At 46.8% G+C, this 17333-nt stretch overlaps 1 protein-coding gene across 5 annotated transcripts in view; it reads right to left on the bottom strand.

The window, feature by feature from the left end:
- Nucleotides 1-17333, bottom strand: part of LOC147443690 (RNA methyltransferase family protein) — a 126484-nt gene that overhangs the window by 35428 nt on the left and 73723 nt on the right. For 4 of the 5 annotated variants that reach the window (XM_086526494.1, XM_086526496.1, XM_086526497.1 and 1 more), the window contains exons 2-5: nucleotides 4893-5126; nucleotides 4571-4741; nucleotides 4331-4440; nucleotides 4093-4204 (exon numbers count right to left, since the gene is read on the bottom strand). In XM_086526494.1, the coding sequence (XP_086382620.1) occupies nucleotides 4093-4204; nucleotides 4331-4440; nucleotides 4571-4741; nucleotides 4893-5126 (627 nt within the window). The remainder of the gene's footprint in view (nucleotides 1-4092; nucleotides 4205-4330; nucleotides 4441-4570; nucleotides 4742-4892; nucleotides 5127-17333) is intronic. The other variant, XM_086526495.1, reaches the window with a different exon arrangement.

The raw sequence follows: 17333 nt of genomic DNA, 5'->3' as shown, positions 1-17333 counted from the left end.
TACTCACACACACACTGTAGCTCACTTTTGTGTGAAAAATCAGCCCCCTCTCTCTCTTGGGCGCCTCCTCTAGCTAAGGTGTCCTGCAAACTGACCTCCTCCTGCCAAGTGTCTAGTTTGCCCCTTTGAGTTAATTCTCTAGTTCCCACTCACTTATAAAGTTGTAAGTGACTTTCCGAGTGGCCCAGATTTCGTTTGGCGGGCACAGGCTTCCATACTCGTCAGAATTCAGTGCTAACTGGCCCGACCAGTCCCAGACTGACCGACCCAGACTCTCGCTGTGAGAAACCTATTCGACCGCAGCCGTTTCACACTGGCCATGCAATGTCCACTTGCACCTTTTCAAGGGTTCCGGGGAAAACAAGTAAAAATAAACTAAATAAAAATATCTAGTACTTATTTACGAAAGGCAACAGGAAAAATACACCTCCTGGTGACACACCCTACTCTCCTGCTCAAGCCAACTCCGCGGATCTCTGTGAAAATCCATTTGGTCAAAGGTCTCCAAGGGCCTCCAGCCTAAGGCACTCTAGCACTAAGCGGCTGAAGCAAAAACTCCTTCCAGGGCTCCTCCCCTGGAAGCAATCCTCTGACAACAAGCTTCACAGAAGTGCTCTGCTCTGTTGTGCTGGGTCTATGATCCCCAACCCCCCTTGAGAACAAGGAAGAGTGATGACCTACTAGGCTACTTTGGCTATCTGAGTGTCGCGCCCTGACCAAAGGAAATTCCTGATCAACCTCTCTACCTGGCTGATGCAGGAACTCGAAAAGATCCAACAAGATGTGATGTACCACATAGTAGCCAAGAACACCTGGTTGGCTACTACAACTCTGTCTGCCAGAGAAAGACGTGCGGAGCTCCAATGTAACAATTTCCTCCTGATAGACAGGAGGAGGGGAGCAATCTGCTACTCAGGAGACAAGTCCAAACCAACCTGACAACCCAAGTATCGAACTGCAGTCCTTGGGGGACCATCTGAAACCCTGACCTGGCAACCAATCAGGTGGAGGAGCACTACCAACCGAGAAAGCCATTGTCTTTCTCTAGTTGATCCGTGCGCCTGACCTTTTCTCGGGTCACTTTGGGCCCCATCCGACGGGGTCCCATAAGTTGGCGAGAACTTCTCTTTAAAAATAGGCCACTCGGCAAGACTTTGCAAGTTGGTAAAACTCCTTCTGCTGCTTTGGCTTCTTCTTAGGGTTTAGGCCCCTCGGCCGGGATATAAAGGTTGGCTCCGTTCTTCAGTGATTTGACGCGTGCATGTGCACCTGCTTTGAATCAGTGATTAGCTCATTCGGTACCTATGCAAGAGGCTCGTACCTTGGCAATTGAGCATAAAATCCCCACAACTGTACATAACAGATGAATAGCCCTTGAGCTGGGCAACACGAATATGTATTCAATTGAAAAGGGGAGAGAGATGCACGAGAGTAAAATCATCGTGGTACATACGTCAGAGGAGAAGGCAAGCGTTCCATTAAAGTAGTGATCACCTGCACCCACTACTCACACACGCAGTAGTCACTTATGAGCCAAATCAGCCCTCCCTCTTCCCCCAATCGATTTTGGGCACCCCCTCTTGCTGATGTGCCTTGCAGATTGCTCCCAGGCTGCCAAGTGTCCACTTTGCCCATATAGTTTAATTTCCTAGCACCCACCAACTTATGAAGTCTCGTTGAGGAGCCTAGCCACTTCTCTACTAGTCAAATTTCAGTGTTGATCGGCCCGACCATCTCGTGGTTGCTTGTCCTTGACTCTTGCAGGTGAAACTCTCAACCAACAGCCGTTTCACACTGGCCATGCAATGTTCGGGCATTTGTGATTTCAAAAAGAGAGTCCCAAAACTTAAATAAAAATCAAGGGAACGAAACCAACAAATAAAGTTAGTGTTTGTCGAAGTCTAGTGCCATACCCCCCGTTGAAATCGCAAACGTCCTCGATTGCATTCCTAGTATACATGCCACAGATGATTTAGTGCTTTCATCATCACATGTATCTGCAAGAAAGACTATCAAACATATGTAGTATGTACAAATGACTTAATGAAATGCTGAGGAAGCTTAGCGACCACAGACTTGGTTCTAGTCATGAGTTCTGCAAAAGTCTCATTTGGCTGGAGCATCAGATTGGCTAACTCATCCAGAACCTTCTCTTGGAAGTCCCCCGGCCTGAAAGCTTCACAAAACTGTCGTCGTAACGTGCCCCAAGTTGTAAAGTGGTTCTCTGCAAACTGAGTGTACCATTTGTCGGCTAAGCCATCCAAGGTGGATGGAAAGAGTACTAAGTAGGCATCTTCTCTGTTGAGACCACGACCTCTGCAGAGAGAAACAAACCTCCGGGCATGGTCGTCAGCATCCTCTGTGGAGAGACCCTTGAAAATAGCAAACTTAATATTCACCTTAGCTAGAACGCTTGTGAGCTCCTCCATGGCTATATGTGCAGGAGTTGTTTGCAATGGAGCTTGTTGTAACACAAGGGATAAGAAGTTTATTGATGGGGGTGAAGGGGGAGGTGTAGAACTGTTTGAGGGGGAAGGTAGGGTAATGGGGCTGGTGGACTTCTACCTGGAATGAAGGGTTGACGCTTCCTGTGGTAGTACTTCAAAGGATTTAATAGTGGGCTTTGTCGCTCTTTTGATTGACTTGTATGTGTCATGCACTAACCAAAAACCCCCCAAGCTTTGAGCACTGAACACGAAGACCTTTACCTCACACTGGTCCAGACTCCACTAGACCAGGGCGAGTGACTAGACCTCCTGGCTAGACCGGGACGAGACAGGACTAGATCCAGGCTACTCCCAACTAGACCTGGACGAGAGAGGTCTAGACCCAGCCTAGAGACTACTAGATCACGACGAGAGAATAGACAAGCAGGTCTAGAACGAGCGAGACTAGACAAGCAGGTCTAGACGAGCAGATTGAAAACTAAGCAGGTCGAGGGAAAACTAGACGGAACCAAGCTGAGGCAGGCCCAAACCAGTAGCTCCTCGACTCGACTTTCGACGGAGTGAGACTTCAGTTGAGGTCCCACAGGGCGTGCCAAAAATGAGAGCACCTGTAGCGGAGATAATGTGTCGTTCCCTCTATAGTGGGTGCTCCTCAATGCAATGTGCGTGATATCTCACTCCATAGAATGCAAACACAGAAGACAAAGAATAACAGAGCAAGAACAACAAAGCAAGAACAACAGTACGACTCAGCAGATCATGAACAGCAGGAACATCGACAAACTCAAAGAAACCGATACAGACTCTAGCAGGGCAGCGCACTCAGCTCCAGCCCAGATCTCATAGGTACAGTGGGGGTGTCAAGGCTCAACTGTGCAGGGATGGTGCACACGTGCTGTGTACAACTCTGATGAGAAACTCTAGATGACTGACCACACAAAAGTAGGTGATGATGCGTACCCACCACTAAAACCAACCACTCATATGTATCTCCTAAAGAGCCACCAACAGCTGGTAGATATCCCAATCCAGCTAAGCCTATCTCCTAACTGACGTGGTGGTGATCTGGCCACGGCGTCCACTAGACCACTATCCGTAACACTTGCCACGTGTCACTGCCCAGGCGAGAGTCCGCCCAGTGTAAACTCAAGCTCAACTGCAACTAACTGCTTGTCCCATGCCAGTGACACTGTAGCCCTGCTACAATGTGGGGCCTATATAATTGCCTACCAGGCAGCTCTTACAGGTCGGACAAAACATCCAGCTTTCATTAATACGTGATGGTTGGCGCACTTCGCTCGCAATGCAGACTGCCAGTGTGGCTTTTCCCACCTTCCATTGCCTGGTATATGTTGTAGCCCACTCGGCTTGTTCTTGTAGCTTGGCAGAGTCTCCCAGGATCCCCATAACTAGTGCAAGGGATAAGTTTGTTTGGCCTCTGGGCGTTTGGTTAACTAATGTAAAGCTCTTTTTCTCACTCCCAAAAGAAGAACAACCATGTAGAGACTAGACCTTTGACTTCAAAGTAGCACTCCATGGAATACCGCAGTTTGCAAAAAACATGTCCTTGCTACATAAAAGAAAAAGACCTGACTAAAAGTTAATTTTGACACGAAGACCAAATAAAGTATATAGTTGATAATACCACTTCAGGCACGCTTGCCACCAGCTTTTCTACTAAAGGATGTAGGAGACATGGCTCATAGTGCGAGGTCACAAAATTTACCATCAACTGCAAAGCACCCGTTCTTGGTTCTCTGCAAATAAAATGTACAACACTCTAGTGGTTGCAAAGGGAGTGCATCATATTTGAACTTGAAAAGTTTTGAGAACCAGAGAGTGCAATTCTGAGTAGGTAAGATGGCCTGTCTTGAGAATCTCACCTGCCAGATCTAATCATGAGATGTTTAAGAAACCCAGATTTATTAAATGTGTCATATGGTGGCAGCTCATCTGTATGAGCCTCACAGAAGCTCTGCGCTATAGCTAATACCTGAAAAAGAATTAACTTATTTATTCACAGAAGCACAACATTGGCAGAAATGGTCATGACATGAATATGGCAAGCATTAGGTTGGAGCTTGTCATGTGAGCAGCCAGCATAAGGAAGACTAATAGTGAACCTTATTGGCAGCATCTTCTTGCAGCAAACATTTATTGATGGATAGAATTTTGTCAAAACGACCTGGTGCATGCAATCCCAAGGCAAACTCATCTCTACAAGGATCCATTTGCAGCACCCCATCCATGTCAGACTTTGGAATCCATTTCTTTGTGCCAAAAGAGAACTCCATCTGTGCTCAAGTAGATTTGTATATGTCAGATCAAGAAAAGAATGCACAGCATTGTAACAGAACGTTGACAGCTTGCCAAGTCGACAGTTGCAATAAACGAAACACCTAGAGAATTAGCTGAGAGCTTTTTTTGTAGACTTTCAAATAGTACCTTGTTGCGGTAACCAAATACAGATTGGCAACCCACTATCCTCTTCATATAAGTTTCATGACTATCTCCAAATCTTCCAAGCCTGGAAATGACCTCAAAGACCTGGTTTTCCTTGGCTGCAAGTTGAGCAGCATAGGAGAGATTCTGCATTTTACATCCTCCACAATCATTTGCATGTTCACAAGGAGCAACAACAGCATCATCATGAGGTGAAAGAGTCTTCACTTTCATGGCCTGTTCAACGTGAAACACCTCTCTCTCTCTCTCTCTCTCTCTCTCTCTCTCTCTCTCTCTCTCTCTCTCTGCCTGTTCAACGTGAAAGAGTCTTCACTTTCATGGCCTGTTCAGCGTGAAACACCTCTCTCTCTCTCTCTCTCTCTCTCTCTCTCTCTCTCTCTCTCTCTCTCTCTCTCTCTCTCTCTCTCAGAGTATGGGGACCCTCAGTAGACCACCATGGGAGATCTGGCAACACAGATGGATAGAGATGTATGGAGAGGCCTCTGGTCTCTATGATCGCTCGGATGATTCGGGCTAAGGCCTCAGTACCACATGAGATTGTCCGAGCCGAGCTAGCCGCCCCCCCCCCCCCCCCCTCCCCCCTCATGGTGGAGGCATTGACGAGATCAATTTCCTTTATGCACAGTCTATGGGATCTCCCCAGGGACAGATACGCTCCGCTTGCCCTGGAGTCATCTCGACAACTAGCTCTACAAGGCGATACATCATGTTGGTATGGACAGATGACAGCATGGTTTCAGTTGCATGTGTAGCAGGCTACAGTGTCACTTTCACGGGACACAGTTAGTACAGTTGGTCTGGTCTCGTTCACACCGGATGGACTCTCTGGGCTGGCAGTGACATGTGGCAAGGATACAGACGGTGGTCTAGTGGACATCGTGGCTAGGTCACCACCACCACTCAGTTTGGAGATAGACTTAGGTGGCTGACATTTATGAGCCGTTGGTATTATCTTCTTCATATATGGTCCAGCGTCGTCGTCTAGGTAGCGAGTCTATACACAGCACGTCTACACCATCCCTGCACATCTGAGCCTCGACACCCCCATTGTACCTGTGAGTTCTGGACTGGAGCTGTGTGCGCTACCACGCCAAAGTCTGTATCGGTTCTTTGAGATAGTCGAGTCCTATGTTCCGGTCTGCTGTTGTGTCTCTGTGTGATCAATTGTTATCTTTTGTCCCTTTGTTTCCAGTTATTTGAGTGAGATTGTCACGCACATAGCACTGAGGAGCACCCACTGTAGAGAGCACGACACACTATCCGCGCTACAGCATGGTCTCAACATGGATAGATTACCTCCGCTTCTGGATGCACCCTCCCTCTCTCTCACACGGACAGAGATCACCAGACTCATATGTCGGGATCTGATTCAGCTAAATACCAGAAGCACATGGATACAACCAACACAGGAGTTAGGCACGAAGATGACCTTCTACAGAGAGCATCTTCTCCAACTCACGGAAGACGGCTTTGTGACTAGGCCTGCATACATGGACACACACTTATCTCATGGGATAAGATGCACTATTGGACAGATACGCACATCCTCACATCAGCTCCAAATCGAGACTGGCCGATTTCGAGGGGTGCCGGCAGGAGCTAGGATATGTCACCTATGTAACTTAGAGCCAGAGACAGAGCTGCACTACACATGTCACTACCCGGCATACTATGAGATACGCGGCCGCTTCCATTGCCTGTTCAAAGAAGGGTTCGGATCTTTTTCTAGAGTCATGAGATACAAGGATGAGGTGTCTCGGATTGTTCCTGCTAGAGCTACGTAGACTTAGGGAGAGCTTGTTGAGGACATCAGAGGAAAGACGATCTCAGAGACAAATCACAGATTTCTTTACACCAACCAGAGAAGAGCCAATGGAGCAGTCATTACAGCAGATCTCTGAGCCTACTCATACTAGAGGTACACTGCTTGATCGAGCCATGGAGCTTGGCAGATCTAGATGTCCACGACTTTGGGGGGTCTCCCACCATCGACGAAGGCTGCAACAAAAGATACAGATCACTCTAGCTCGACATGCAAGACGCCCAACCAGAGTACTGACCATGGAGGAGGTCGATGAGATCCGACAACGACCGATGAGAGATTTCATCTGAACCCACAACCCCCCCCCCCCTCCTTATTTCCTTTCTCCTTAGTGTTTTAGTGTTAGTTCTTTGTAACTTTGTAATTTCCGTACTCAGACATGGTATCAGATTCACCAATTGTAACTTTTTGGTCTCATAGGTCATTTTGGCCTTTTGAAGACGTTAATATAACATTTCATTTCATTTCTCTCTCTCTCTCTCTCTCTCTCTCTCTCTCTCTCTCTCTCTCTCTCTCTCTCTCTCTCTCTCTCTCTCTCTCTCTACACGAGGACCCACACTATACATTGTACACCACATGCACCACCCTACCACACCCTCTTGCATAGTATAGGCTCATTTCAGTTTGTACCCTTTTTTTATTTTCCGATGCCTAGAGCATCAACACATGTATATGATATTGTCTCATAGGTCGAGTTCGGCCTTTCGAAGACGTTAATAAAGCTTTCTTTCTTTCTCTCTCTCTCTCTCTCTCTCTCTCTCTCTCTCTCTCTCTCTCTCTCTCTCTCTCTCTCTCTCTCTCTCTCTCTCTCTCTCTCTCTCTCTCTCTCTCTCTCTCTCTCTCTCTATATATATTTATTTATTTATTTATTTATTTATTTATTTATTTATTTATTTATTTATTTATTTATTTATTTATTTATTTATATCTCATCCTTTTGTCATTTCATTTTGCTTCTTTGACTTTGTATCAGATCCACCACATTGTAACGCTCTGATCTCATAGGTCATTTTGGCCTTTTGAAGACGTTAATATAACATTTCATCTCTCTCTCTCTCTCTCTCTCTCTCTCTCTCTCTCTCTCCCCACATGGATACAGCAGACACAAGAGTTGGGCACAAAATCGGCTTTCTACAGAGAGCATCTTCTCCAACTAACAGAGGATGGATATGTGATCAGACCCGCCTATATGGACACTCAGTTATCCTAAGTACGATGTGCTATTGGTTAGATGCGCACATCATCACATCAGCTAGAGATTGAGACTGGCAGATTTAGGAGAGTAACAGCAGAGGCGAGGACATGCCAGTTGTCTCATATAGAGCCAGAGACAGAGTTACATCACATTTGTCATTGTCCGGTTTACTATGAGATATGAGGCCGCTTCCATTGTCTGTTCAGAGAGGGATTGGACCGTTGGCTATAGTTATGAGATATCAGGATCAGAGATGCTACCGGTTGTTTTTGCTAGAGCTGTGCAGACACAGGGAGAGCCTCTTGAGGAGACTAGGAGACATTCAAAGAGGGAGATCATTGACTTCTTTAGAGCAGGTCTCAGCAGCCAGATGAGCATGCCTCACAGCAGACTTCAAAGCCCACTTATACCAAAGGTATATTAGTGGACAAAGCCACTGAGCTCAGGAGAGCTAGACACCCACGTCTACGAGGGCGACCACGACATCGACGGAGGCTCCATCAAAGGATCACGACTATTGTAGCACGATATGGGAGATGCCCAGTACGACTATTTACAGAGGCGGACATTGACAAAGCTATTCAACGACCAATGCAATACTTTCTCGGACAACGCCCGATGTCGAGCATCCTCGGGCATTGATGATGATGATTTTAGTCTAACGATTTTAGTCTTTCAGTCTACTTCATTTTATTTTTGTATCCAAGCATTGGATTAGATCCACAAGGATTGTATCAGTTTGGTCTCATAGGTCATTTTGACCTTTTGAAGACGCTTAATATAACATTTTCTCTCTCTCTCTCTCTCTCAAGTTAGGGTTTGCAAGAATCTCTCTTAGGTAGTTTCCCTTGGGCGAAGTGCGGCCCTGTGGGGGGGGGCATTAGGGTCCAACTGTGCTCTACACAAGCCCATTTCTTGTCCTTGTTTTCTTGAGCACGTCAATGGTTCTCGGGTTTGTCGTGAGCTCTTCTCACGTCTGTAGACCTTTCCAAGCGAAGGGATGACTACCCTAAAGACCCCTGCCAGAACAGACCGAGTTTCACAGGCGTGCTAGCAGCTCGTAGCAAACTTGATCGCATTACTCAACTTCAAGCAGCTCTCGATGGAGTCATGGAAGAGAATTGTGAACTCAAAACTCGCCTCAGCAAGTTAGAAGCACGATTCAATACCATGGTTGACCTTGCCAACGACAAGGTAAAGGAAGGTTACCCAAGCCCACTCGGCAACCAACGCCCAAGTGAAGAATTGTGTAATAAAGGAGCTTTGTGAGCGAGGACTTCAAGAAGAGAATGCCCTCAAGGTCCACACCGGTGGGCTTTCCTCACCATGGTGCACCATTGAGGACACCCTTGAAGAAGCAATTACCAAGCTCAACGACATTCTTGAACCAGTTAACATCAACCCAAAGACCGTTGCTTTAATCAATGACACATATCTACATGTGTGTCCCCAGCATTGTGTCCTTACTCTCGAGGACAAAGAGGAGCGGATGAAGCTTCTACACCAATCCCGCCTCCTCAAAGGAGCAAAGCTTTGGATTACCGAGGAACTGACCATGAATCAACTCAAAATAAAAAAGGACGAGCTCAAGAAGATGTCCAAAGCCCGCAAACAAGGTAAATGGACAATCTACCAAGGCCGTAAAACTATCATCCAAGAGTTTCAAACTCCAAAAGGGGCTCACCCCTCAACTACTTCTCCTTAAGTTTTGTTAGTTTCTTTTACCCTACAGATGGCCCCTCGGTCCTCAACTGATATATATCTCATGTCTTCACATACAAGCATACCGCTTGCATCCGGTCACATGGGTCATATTTGACCTCCGTGGAAAATAATACAATCTCTCTCTCCCTCCCTCTCTAGACAAGGGGTCGTATTTGTGTACATAAGAGATCTAGGGAGATGCTCAATTGCCTATCACCGAGAGGAAGTACAAAAGAGGGGTAGCAATGTGTAGAATATGTAACATCAACATGGTTTGTACGATGAATGTAAAATGAACCCCTGTGCGTGTGCATAATGCCAGGTGATCTGGGCATGATCTGGACAGAAAAGAACTACCGACCTCGCCCATGTGTGAAGAAAGACACATTGATGCTACTCTGTTGCCCTCGAGGAGCCAGCTCAAGAATCCCACCGACTCCGAAGAGTATGCAACAACTCTGTCCAGATGGCTGAGAGCCCAGAAAGTGGGCACATCGAGCCTTCCACATGGTCCAAAGCGTGATGTTGCATATCGTGGTGAAAACTCTCTCTCTAGTAGAAATCCAACTAGTGAACTGCACCTAGACTCATCTGGACAGAGTTGTTGTATGTAACAGGCTTGGATACCCCAAGCGAGAAATTAGTAGCAACACACGACAAAAACTTCAAAATCACAAAACTTTAATAGAGAGAGAGAGAGAGAGAGAGAGAGAGAGAGAGAGTCGACACGGCACGGTGGAGTTGCGCGCCCAAAAGCATTGGCCCCAAAGACTGGTACCCCTTTTCAGTATTTCTTTATCATTGATCATTGCAAAGTAAAACTCCTGAGAGACCTCTGCTCTCAGACTCTGCGTCCAGATGCTCTGCAGAGTGAGGCCCCAGAGTCTCTTTTATTCTTACAAGGGATGCCCAAAAGCAAAGCCCCAAAAGCAAGCAAGTTCAAAAGCACTAAGCCCAAAAGCAGTCGATCCCAAAAGCTCACGTTGGAGACTCCCAAAAGCAGCCAGCGTAATTTGAGGAAATCCATACTGCCTTCCACATTGTATAATCTCATGTGGGGCTAAAGCCTCTGCCTTGGATCAGATTCCCAAGCGGTAAAGCTTGGCCAATAATTCACCGTGTATACTTCAATTCCCCTCAACCTTGCTACACTTCGACTTCCCCGAGGCCTCGAGCGACGCCCACCAAAACGGCAAAAAAACTACCAGATCCACCACGGTCAGGGCCAACCGCCAACTTCACACACCCATAACTTTGCACCCATGACTAAGAATGAAGAGCCGTTGACACTTGTTGCTCCCATACATCCCACACTACCTTCTCGAGCTTTCGCGAGGCCCAAAAATCACCAGATGGCATGCCTACCAATGCGGTCAAGTGGGCACATAACTAGCCCATGACAAATCTTCAATTGGCCATAACTTGCCCACCCGAGCTCCGATTGACGATCAGACAGGACCATTATGCTCAACACCTTGAGCTCTACACATCTATCCGCTAAAACCAGCTTCAACCACCTCTCATCACTTGCCCTGTCCGTCTAGGATCTGCAATTCACTTAGCTTCAAACATCAATATCCTCCACTCTGTAGCTTCGATGAGCCGTCTGGACGAGCTCGTAGCCCACTTCTAGCACTACATTCCAAGGCAAAAACCAACACTTCAAGTCTCTTTACCTGCCATACTGTCTGGCCCATTTTGGAGCTCTTTTGGCCTATGAAGCCACATTAGACATACACTATTGCTACCACCTGCCTGCCCAAGTCTTTTGCACCTGCTTTAACCCTTTGTCATGCACCTGCTAGACCAAGCACACCTGCCTATGCCGTCTTCTATGGTCGACCAACTTTGGCTGCACCAACGTGGCACCTGCAACCAAAGTTACCCGGAACGGAAATGGAAGGGTCTGGAACGGGAAGGGAACGGGGAGGAGGGCCGGCCGGAACGGGAACGGGGCCGGAAGGACTAAAGTAAGGCTTGAATTACCTCCATTCAGCTCAAGGGTAATAATCCCAAAACTGCCCCCAAATCTGCTCTCACATTGCCCCAAATGTCCCCCAAACAACCACAAATCTGCCTCCAAATGCCTTCTTTTTCCCCCCAAATGCATACTTTTGCCAGTTCCGCTTCCCATTTCGCCCCGTTTTCCTCCGTTCTTGAACACTGTTCCATAACACCATTCCAGTTACACCCCGTTCCGAAGCGGCGTTCCATTCTCAACTCCATTTTGGGAGCCGGACTCGTTCAGAACGCTATTTCGGAACGTTAAGGCTGTGTTCCACCCGTTCCTTGTTACATTGCTTGCAGCGCAAATCGCGGAAATTTCATACGGCCCTGCCACGTCAGCATCCGTACGATCTGCCACATCAGCATGTCAGTGCATTTCACGGTAATCTCTTTCAGACAGTGTAACAGGGAACGGGCAGAACGCAACCCAAACGTTCCGAAATGGCGTTCCGGACGAGTCCCGTTCCCGAAACGGAGTCGGGACGGAACACCGTTCCGGAACGGGGTGTAACCGGAACGGTGTTCTGAAACGGGGGAACGGGATGGAACGTGAGAGGGAACGGCAAAACACAGGGCAGAATAGGAAAAAGTAGGCGTTTGGGGGCAAAAAAGTAGGCATTTGCGAGCAGATTTATGGCTGTTTGGGAGACATATTTGGGGCAGTTTGAGGACAGGTTTGGGGGTAGATTTGGGAGTTGATTTGGAACTAAGCTGAATGGAGGTAATTCAAGCCTTACTTTAGTTGACCGTTCCGGCCCCGTTCCCGTTCCGGCCCCCCCTCCTCCTCCCCGTTCCCGTCTTTCAAGGTTTCCAGCCCCCATCCGGTGCTTCATAACTTCTTCAAGTTAGTCCATTCAATTTCTCTTGTCCACTCGGCCATTTCTCTGCCAATTGGTCATGCCATGTCGTCACTTTATGACATTTCCCCCTCTTGAAAGAATTGTAATCGCCCTCGATTACGATCGCAAAAACAATCAAAGGAGAGAAACCTTCTTCAGTAGACACTAAGCTATGTACTCATGAACCAGACTCCACCAATCTAGCACTTCTACAAAGACATCAACCACTGATCAATCACATTTGTGTCGAGGGTCTCAGATACAAATCCTGATCATTGTAACCATTTAGCAATCACATCCAGATCTATTACTGATCTTTTCACGGATGTCTTGATCTACTAAATCTTGTTTTTATCAGATTCATATCCTTTCTCATTTCAATCAAGCAAAACCATGTCCATGATTATCCCCACAAGACAATACATCCATATAGCATGAAGTTCACAAATCACACACTTAGTTCACACTGAACATTCAAATCACATTCACATCACTATCCCCGTCGAGATCTTGGATGAGAATCATAATCTATTGTACGTATTTAGCAATCACATCCAGATCTATCACTGATCTCTCGCAGATCTCTTGATTGAATAAATCTGGTTACTATCGTGTCCGTCTCATCTCTTCGGAGAAGAAGACCGAAATGTTACAGTCATTTCATCTTTCAAACATGCGCTCAAATACTACTCACATGAAAGAGCACATGTAACCGATTCATTTCAAGAATCCCCATTTTGAAGTACTTCTTTCATAAAGTCATACAGTAGAATACTATCATCCCATTAGTATCACTTCATTGTTGCTGGTTTTCTTGTTAGTCGGAAATTAAGCATTAAAGTGATGCAACCAAGAATGAATCACAAAAGCATCAACTTCTGTGATTGAATTGTTGGAGGAGTCCCTCTACTTGTGCTACTCGTACTTACTGAACGTCAACTTCTTAGTGACTAGATTGTTGGAGGAGTCGTCTCTACCTGTGCTACGTGATGACTCGTCGGCCTCCTTGAGTGGCTCGCTCTTCGGAGAGAGTACCTGCACGATCAACTATTTCATGCGTTGGTCCCCTTGCGCCTCTCGCTCTATCTCCATAGCAGCCCGTTTTTCTTCAGCCGTTATGTGTTGAGCTTTGCGTGCTTCCTCACGCTTTAGCTCCATAGCTGTCAGCCGTTCTCTGTCGATGGCGGCTCGCTGAGCCTCTTGGTGTAGCATCATCTCCATCATGGACTTCATCAAAGTCTCCATAGCATTTGGTGTAATCCGTGGCGTAGATGAGGATGGAGGAGGATCTGGAAACAATCCTCCTCGTGTAGGGACTTCTTCTTCTCGTATTCCACTCTCATCACCTTCACGCAAAGTATCCATTCCACTTCGGTGGTGACCAATGCACTGAGTACTTGGGTACTTGGGGTACTTATGATCCTTGGGATATTTGGAGTACTTGGGTTCTTGGGGTACTTGGTTTCTGGGGTACTTGGGTACTTGGGGTGCTCGGTATTGCTTGCAATCTGCGTTTAAGAAGGATTTTCTCTTACCCAAGCTCAACTCCTTCCTGCGGGTGCACCCCTTGGCGGCCTTGCGCTCACGCCAAGGTTGCTTTTCCCACCTCACACCGATTGGACTGCCGCAATGTGCAAGGTCCGCTCTCAATGAGTGGAAAAGAGGAACGAGGGGAGGCTAGACAAGCCCTTCTTTTCTAGGTTACTTGTGACTCCTCAAAAACACAAATTAGGGATCGGCATGCCCAAGTGGTCTTGGGTTACGTGCAATCGCAACAAGCAAGAAAAATTACGTGGTTTTTTATGATCCTTTCCTTGAGTGATGATACCGAACACTACCAAACAACTCTGATACCAATGTAATGTGCAGCGGAAGTTAATGATGGTGAATGCTCAGGATGAGTGCTCAGTTCGTGCTCAAGGTTCCTTTTATTGAAGGGGAGAGAAAGCCCCCTTTTACTCCATGAGAGAATGTACAAAAGACCAAAACAAGACACAATGCAAACTCTGAGTGAAAGTGCTCAGAGAGAGAGAGACAAAGAGAGAGAGAGAGAGAGAGAGAGAGAGAGAGAGAGAGAGGATTGACACCAGATGGGTCCTAGACCCCCCTCCAAGGGCCCCCCTCTCTATTTCTAGAGAGGTATTTGCTTTAGATTGCACAAATGTTGGTACAATGGTACTAGACGCTGAGATGCTAATGGGTACTTGATGTTACTGATGCTTGGTACTGCTAAGAAACTGATGGGTGCTGCTATGGATGCTTGGTACTTGAAAGACTAAGGGTTGGGTACTGAAATTCCTGATGCTTGAAGACTGAAATCTGAAGATGCTAGATGCTGCAACGGCAACAAGGCTATGACTAATCGGCTATCGCTGGGGACGGCGATGGGCTGAAAACTAAAAACACTATGGTACTGTGTCACAAGACGAGCACCACGTGCCGATAGAAAAGAACAGACTTTTAACATTTCAATAACAATTGAATTGAAAGGGAGAGAGAGATGACACACGACACGGAGTGGCGGAATCTTTACATCTCTCAGCAAGTGCCTCTTGTTGATAACCTCAGAAGTCCAATGTGATTGCTATGACTTGGGACTACCATCACCGCTACAGGAACACGGTGTGTCCAAGAGTTGATGGACCATGCTCTGGTAGGCTACGACCTTATGGAAGGAATCTAACCCTAATTTTTGGTGCAGGTTTCAGGATGGAAAGCCAGTCGACTTTTCGAACTCGATCGATGTCGAGATTTCTTTTTAAGTTTGCAATCTGTTTGAGAACTTGTTTGGTGATCCTGTTGGAATTTGTTTGAAATGGATGGTATCTGTTTTGGTGCCGGCTTGAAATGTTTGACTCTAGTTTTAATACTGGTTTCAATGATTGGTGATTTTATTTCCGGGTGGAGTAGTGAGAAATAGTGTTTGAGAATGCTTGTTCATACTCATGGCCCGGACCCTTCTGGTTATTTGCGGGGGGGGTATTGAATGATTGAAAAGTGTTGTTTTTACTCATGGCGGCCCGGACCCTTGTGGTTATTTACGGGGGGAGTATTGTTGTTGTGACTCCCCGCCCGGACCTGGATGGTTATGCGGGAGGAGTATTAAGAAGTCTCAGCAATGGTTACTCTGAACACCCTCCAAATGACGCAGACTGCGGTCTGTGGGGCGTTTGGTAGTAAAAGGCCTCTATATCTCATGGCCCAGACCTTTCTAGGTTATTTGCAGGAGGAGTGATGAGGGAGTCATTGAATAGCTCATGGCCCGGACCTCGATGGTTATTTGCGGGGAGAGTGTTCATCAACGGCTTTATGTTTCTATGTCTTGTAACAACTGAATATTCCTAATTGGATAAGATTGCCTGGGTATGTAATTTTAGTGTATCAAGACACCCGTGGAAAATCAGTGTGGTTTAGGTGTGATGGCTAATTTCACTACGCCGAAATATCAAGAGTTCCGATCTGGACGAAAGGAGAAGCCAACTCCTTGATCAAAAGAGCCAAAAGGAGAAGCTAACTCCTTAACAAAAAGAGCAAACTGATGTCGCTCGGAATGACCCTCAGAAAATTTTGAGCTAACTTGAGTTGTTTTGCAGATATGTTGTACTCGCGGACGATTACCCTCTTTCAAGAAGGGGAGATGTCACAACCTGCTAACGTGTCAAAGCCCTGAAGAATGGGGCCAACTTACAAATGCCGGCGGAGGGGCCTAAACCCTAAGAAGAACAAGTAACAGAAGAAGTCCTACCAACTTATGGGGACCCCGTCCGATGGGGCCCCAAGTGACACGCAGGACCCACACACACACACACACAGAAAAAGAATTACGTGGCAGCTGTACGGAAATTCCGGAAATTGCACTGGCATGATGACATGGCAGGCTGTACGGATTTTCACGTTTTGCGCTGACTGCTGTACGGAATTCCGTGATTTATGCTAGCAGCTTTTTGGCATTGCATTTAAACCAAAAGCTTTTGAGTTTGAAGGCTTTTCATATAAACTGCTTTTCATAGGCCAAGGGCCTTTAAATATGTGCTAAGGGCTCATTCTCTGGCATGCTTCCCGGAGAAGGTGCAGAGTCTCGAGTACCGGCTTTAACTGTGTTGATAAATATAAAGAAATACCGAAAGGGGCGCCAAGGTTTGGGGCCAATACTCTCTGGGGTGGAATTCCACCACTCCATGTCAAGTGTCGTCTCTCTCTCCCTTTCAGTTCACTTGTTATTAAAGTGTTAAACGTCTGTTCAGTAGGTTCTTTTCTATTGGCACGTGGTGCACGTCTTGTGACATACTGGCTGAATTGTGATGAGCCTTCATGCTGGAAAACGCTGGTCTGAAATGGTGTTGGCGATGAAGGCTGGTAGTGAAAACGTTGAGGGCTGAATACTGAAAACGCTGAGAGGTTGGTGGTAAAAACGCTGAGGGCTAAATGCTGCAAACGCTGAGAGGCTGGCCTGAAGGTCCTTGTGTTGCGGGTACTCCTGGTACTGCTACTTCTTCTGCCTCCTCTGCCTCCAAGCGCTCACCCATCAGCTCACTTATATATGTTGCAAAAGATGGGTCGAGCAGTCCTCTGGCTGAACCCCACGATCATGAAAAAAAGGCTTATGAAGTCACTTAATAAATTGGTGCACTCTCAATAAGAGGTCGTTCACACGCTGTCAAGAGGAAGTTCACATGCGGCGCCTTGCTTATGCTTGGTGCTAATGCTCATGCTAGGTACTAATGGGATGTGCAACCAAAGGGTATGTAGCTACTCTAAGTGCTTGGACATGCACGTCCTGCGTACAGGCTCACAAGGGTGCCAAAACGCTTCCTAGGCTGACCTAAAACCTAGAAGTAGGAGTTACAGCTTGTCCA

The sequence above is a fragment of the Adiantum capillus-veneris genome, chromosome 13 (genome assembly GCF_014529385.1).
Source record: "Adiantum capillus-veneris isolate H3 chromosome 13, ASM1452938v2, whole genome shotgun sequence".
Classification (NCBI taxonomy): Eukaryota; Viridiplantae; Streptophyta; class Polypodiopsida; order Polypodiales; family Pteridaceae; genus Adiantum; species Adiantum capillus-veneris.
The sequence above is the reverse complement of the archived record's forward strand: the minus strand, read 5'-3'. Positions and strand labels throughout refer to the sequence as shown.